Here is a 6000-nt window from a genome sequence, read left to right on the forward strand (position 1 = left end):
GCACTAGGACAATAGCAATATGTAAACACAAAGATAGAACTTTTATCTATCTCAGCAAATGAAATCATTTTCACTGGGAAAATAAAACAAAAACACTTTCCCTCGTGTATTTTTGTGATGTAGACTTGAAGTAATAATTAATTTGAGATTTGGGGCCTCTTTACTGTCTATCTGTCTATAGAAACCAGAAATTTCACCACCTCCAACTCTACCAACCCATGCACCACCGTCATTTTAGACCCTTTATCCCAGCCCCACTTAGAGATTATCTCTGGTGAGCAGGCTGAGTTGGGGTCCATGGGCTGTGTGCAGCATGCCACCTCCTTCCTGGTCGTGCCTGAAGACTAACCAGGTGCTAAGCCAAGAAGGAAGCAGTCTTGGCTAACATTAAGCCTTTCCCTTTATTTTGGGCACCTATGGTCAATATAAGTCATTTTTAAAAGGTTAGAATCTAAGAGCTAATACTAACGAGAGTTATTACAGTCAAGAAAAATGCTTCACTGAGAAGGAACCTGAACTCTGTAGGCCACAGCGGTTACAACAGAACTTGAAGGAATGAAAGAAGTTCTTAGTGTACATTTACAGTCCTGAGCGTGTGCGCAATGCAGAGGACACACTTAAAAGCAGTTTCCCCTCCAGGAGTTCCCGGTAGTCACCCTTAATCAAAGGCTTTTTAAATGCTCCTTAAAGTTCCACGATTATGGACCTTCAGGTAACACTGATAAATTGTCCGTAACGACTATGCTTTATTGGTACAGAGCTGTCTGAACAGAGGACTTTGTTCCCTCGTGTTTTAACAGTCACGGGGCCTGGTGGTCGTGGAAGAGGCCTGAAGGCAGCTGCACAGTGGCCACATGCAAGGCCATTTCTACCATCTTGATAGCACCCCCACTAGAATCTAAAACTCAGTCAGCACTTCATAAAGTTCCTTTTAGCCAAGAGAAATGCTTTGTGTCTAGGGAACCAGGCCAAGGCTGTTTTCTTGTCTCGGGAAGGAAAATTCACATCAGCGTTGTAGAGACTTCTTAACCCTCTAACAGGCCATGGACGGAGGGAAACTCACACCAGCGTTTAGAGACCTCGTCCCTCTAACAGGCCGTGGACGGAGGTCCCAGAGGCGTCGTTGGCTCTCAGAGAGGGTCTGTCTGTACATTTAGGAACCTCCCTCACCAAAGGCAGAACTTCTTGTAAATGCCCGATGCAAACAACTGGCTCGGGAAACATATCCTTCAGAATTTTTGAACACCCTACCTGTCAAGGAAATATATTTTAATCTGTTCTTTTAGAAACATTCAAGAGGAACTTTCTTTAAGAGAAATACTTTTAAGCCTCGCAAGTTAAAATAATACAATTTGATGTCTCATATTCCCAGGCATTAGATGTATGCCAACGGTTCCTGCAGACATGCCCTACATTTCAACATGAGGTGTTCTCCTAGGGGACGGGAGGTCGGCTCTTTTTCAGAAAAATTAAGCTAGTTTAAGGTGAAAAAATTAAACTGGCTCAGGATTCAGCGGACCCTCTGGATTATGATTCCATTTGATACATTGCATTTGGTGCGTGAAATCCCAGGCTCCAGGAGAAGCTCTTTGCTTTAGCCCATTGTGGAGCCCAGCAGGCCGGGCAGCTGTCCCCACTGGGTTTCAGAGAGGGAGCCAGCCGCCTAGGATTTGTGACTTCCCAGATTCATTTCTGGGAATCTGCATTTTATCTGCAGTGTCAGCCATTACTCCTCTCAGCCATCCCCAGAGAACATGTATTGTCAGCTCTGTAAACCTACGCAGATGGCTCATGGTCAATGTTTCTCTTTTCCTGCAGAATTCATCTAAAGCTGCCCAAGCCCCGTCTCCATGGGGGGCCGGTGGAAAGTAAGTTCATTTTTCCAAAGTAAAGGCGATAAACGAGGCACTGCCTGATGCTGGGCAGTGTGCTGCTTTGCTTACGGTGCCCTGGGGCTGCCCCGCCTCACCGGGAACCAGCCTCTCCACCTTGCTTTTCTTGCTCTCCCCTTCCAGGAGCACTGGAACCCCATCCCCCATGTCCCCCAACCCCTCCCCCACCAGCTCCGTGGGATCTCAGGGGAGCCTCTCCAATACCAGCGCCCTGTCCCCTTCGACCATCGTCAGCATCCCACAGCGCATCCACCAGATGGCAGCCAACCACGTCAGCATCACCAACAGCATTCTCCACAGCTACGACTACTGGGAGATGGCAGACAACCTGGCCAAGGAAAACCGAGGTGTGTGCCTTTGCGGGGGGTGTGCATGGCTTGACCACAGCTCAGGGAGACAACCTGACCTTGGGCATCACCACACAAGTTGTCATCATTGACCGAAGAAGAAATCCTAGAAGCTGTCACCTACTGCGTGAAACTTCCCGACCTCTCCCCATACTCCGGCCTTAACCCACTTTTATCTTCACTGTGGAAGATTACACATCCTATATAATAAAAGGCTAATATGCAAATTGTCCCCTTGACCTGGAGTTTGACCAGGGGGTGGGGCCAGCCGGCCAACTGCCCATAGCCCCTCCCCCAGCTGGCCCTGCCCCTGATCAGGGTCGGCCCTGAACAGGGCAGGCCAGCGGGACATCCCCCTTGCGGCCCCCCCCCCCCCCCTGTGCATGAATTCATGTGCTGGGCCTCTAGTAGCGATGATAAAGACACAAGTAATGTGCAAAGATACAGATCTGTAGATACAGTATAGATGTGCACACACATGTTCTTTTCCCTGCTGACAGTGAGCTCCTGGAAGGTAGACTCTGTTTTATCCGGCTTTGTATTCCTAAGACCTGCACCGAGCCCAGAACACAGTAGAGGTCTGAAACATTGAATGAATTAATTAATGAGAGTGAATGTTAATGGCTTTTGAAGTGATAGCTGCTTACAACCGAAAAGAAAGTGTTTACATGAAGCAAAAAGTTCCATTTCTTTTTAAATTTTTTTTTACTGATTATAAGCTGAGTGCATGTTTATTGTGGCTAAATTTATAAAATACAGAAAACTGTTGTAGAGGAAAAAAAGCTTTTTATATCATCAGTAATCGTACCACCAAGAAATAATTACTGTTAACATTGCACTGAAGTTTCTTCTAGTCTCTTCCAAATATGTGTGATTTTTACCAAAATAAGGTCATAGTATATCTACAGTGTTATGTCCTGTTTTGGTTTTTGTTGTTGTTTAATAGTATATCAGGAATTTTCTCATATTACTAACTAGTTCAAAAACACCCTTTATGCTGGTTCTATAATGTTGTCAGAACAGTGGTTATATAATCACAAAGTATGATTTCTTAGGCCATCCCCCTGTTGTTGGACACTTAAGTTACTTCCAATTTTTTCCACTATTACAAATAAGGTTGTGATAAATAGTTTTGCATAAGTCCTTTTCCATATTTTTTATTATTTTTATAGGAAGGAGTTATAGAAGTAGAGTTTTGGGGGTCAACAGGTATACATTCTTTTAAGGTCTATATTGTTATATATCTTGGTATATATATTATTAATTTTTCTCCCAAATGATTATACCAATTTACTACTCGGGTGAAAGTGCAAATCCGAGGTCACTTTCCAGTCATTGAATGCACATTTGGTGCCGTGACAGCATAAAGCCCCTGAGGACAAGACCGGGATGTCCACAGTGCGATGAGGAGGTTACAGCATGGATAGGCAGTGGGGCCCGAGTTCACAAAACTGATGAGAAAGCCAGGTAGTGCACTTCGTGCAGCCCGGAGGTGCTGACCCTGGAAATCCACTGGGAAGCCGGCATGGAACAGGATTTTGAAAAGCAAATAGTAGTTGAGGAGCAGAGATGGAATGGGGAGGGTGTGCCAAGTAGACAACAGAGAAGGACAAATGTATAAAAGTGTATGTGGCCTGTTCGGGACACCCTGAGCAGGCCAGGCTCTTGCACTGCCAGTGGCCTTCTAGACGGCTCCTCCGTGAGGGCCCAGTGGCCCATGTCTAACGGGAAGTCAGTATCGTGTTTCTGACCAGCTCCCCTCCTGGTTCTGCTCCGGTCCCTGCGTGGCTACCTTCCCAGCCACCTGGACTTGGCGTCCCCCTCACCCCTCCCTGGCCTCCCAGCAGGCCCTCATTCAGCACGTATGCATGAGCACCTTTGAAAACTTCTCCCAGGGACTTCTTTTGAAGGAGTGCTGTTCCGTGATCCAGCTACAATGGCCTAGCAGCCCTGTGCATGTATCTGTCTCTCCCGGCCACTCAGCTGTGGTCACTTGGTACACGCCCTATCTACCCTGCTGCACCTAGCACAGGGCCTCGGCACATAGTACATGTTTAGTGAATGTCCAAGGACTGGGAGCTGTTTCAGAACTGCCTCTGATTTGCTGCCTGGAGCCGGAGCCTCCTCCATGGGACGCGTGTCAGTGCAGCACACGCACAGCTGGGTGGGGGAGGGTGACGGAGGCACAGCCCACGTCCGGGGGGAGGCATTGCTGCTCCAGGAGGATGTCCTGAGGAAGTCAGGGATTTTGCTGTTTGGCTAAGTCCAGGAGGGTGGGGGGACATCCGGCCCGCAGGCCCTGTGAGGCCCACAAAATCATTTGGTCTGGCCCTGCCAAGGCATTAGGGGTGCGTTTATTAAATGCAGCAGGCTGGTTTTTAAGTTGATAATTTTGTGTGGCCAGACAATGATGGTGTAAATATCCAAATGGCCCTTGGCAGAACCAAGGTTCCCCACCCCGGGCTACGTCAATGTTATTCACTTGAATTAGAAATTGCCCACAGAGTGACTATTTGGATAAAAGTCTGAGTTCTATGCCTTTGTGTTTCGGTCTGTTCAGTGGAATGCTGAAGTCGCATGATGGACAGAGAAAGCTTGCCTCTCTAGGGACCACGAGTGGAGTTGGTCCTTAAGTCACGTGGGTCCCAGGGTCGCACGCGTAGCGAGTGTGGCACTCTAACCGCTCTGTCTGTCCCCTAGAATTCTTCAACGACCTGGATCTGCTCATGGGGCCAGTCACCCTGCACAGCAGCATGGAGCACCTGGTCCAGTACTCCCAGCAGGGCCTGCACTGGCTGCGGAACAGCGCCCACCTGCCGTAGGGACCGCGCCCGTGGCCGCACTGTGCTCCCACCTCCGTGGACGGCTCCATGTTCTGGACACTGTGCTCCTGACATTCCCAGCCGCAGCGTTAGCAAAATCCCGTGAATGTTTTCTCAGCACCGAACAACGGTCTTTTCCCAGGGCATGTGTGCCTGTATGTGTGGGTGTAGAAGCAGCAGCTTGTGTGTGTAAGATGCACAGCTCTTAAAGCATATTGTCTTTGTCTAGTTTCCATAATCCCAGGCTAGACAAAGGGGTCAGAGGTTTCTGATTAGAGGAAATACACTTACACACATACACACACAATCACACACACACACACACACACACACACACACACACACACACACTTTCTACTTCAAAGCTAAACCATGACTTTTTAGAACATTCAACCAAAATCTTGTGGAGAGTTCACCAGGTGCCGCGCAGACACCAACAGCCTGCCTGCCAGTGAAGGTGACCCAGTCCTGACGTGGTTGGTGACTTTCAGTGTTGATACACTATCCCCACTTACCCTTTGGTTGTACGTGTTCATGGGTAATTGAATAATGAAAGTCAGTCATGTTTTGCTGGATGTTTACTAGGTTGCATGTTACCAAATGCCCTGCCTTTCATTTACTACTCGCCCCTCCATCCAACTTCATCCTCAGCTAAATGCGTGGTAAGCAAATGGATGAACTGCCCTGCCCCCAACGTGGTCTGGACGTGGCGCCCATGTTCGGTGAGAACTCGGTGCCGCTGGAACCTCCTGCACCTGCCACCAGCCCGCCCAGCGCAGGTGACTCTTCTTCCTGCCTCTGTGGCACGTGGCTGGAGAGCCTGGTGGCCTTGTCAGTCTTTCAAATGTGGCGTTTTTAAGCCTTTTCTTTCCACGATAGCTTTCTTACAAACGTCTTGGCCACATCAGGACGTTACCCAGATTGCCCCTCCGCTGCGAG

At 48.5% G+C, this 6000-nt stretch overlaps 1 protein-coding gene across 1 annotated transcript in view; it reads left to right on the forward strand.

The window, feature by feature from the left end:
• The window catches only part of AFF3 (ALF transcription elongation factor 3), a 492503-nt gene extending 486873 nt beyond the window's left edge, over positions 1-5630 (forward strand). Inside the window, exons 21-23 of the mRNA XM_054728175.1 lie at positions 1819-1868; positions 2016-2239; positions 4940-5630. Of these exons, the coding sequence (XP_054584150.1) occupies positions 1819-1868; positions 2016-2239; positions 4940-5061 (396 nt within the window). The 3' untranslated portion in view covers positions 5062-5630. The remainder of the gene's footprint in view (positions 1-1818; positions 1869-2015; positions 2240-4939) is intronic.
• The last annotated feature ends 370 nt before the right edge of the window (positions 5631-6000 follow it).

This window comes from Eptesicus fuscus, chromosome 16, assembly GCF_027574615.1.
Source record: "Eptesicus fuscus isolate TK198812 chromosome 16, DD_ASM_mEF_20220401, whole genome shotgun sequence".
Classification (NCBI taxonomy): domain Eukaryota; kingdom Metazoa; phylum Chordata; class Mammalia; order Chiroptera; family Vespertilionidae; genus Eptesicus; species Eptesicus fuscus.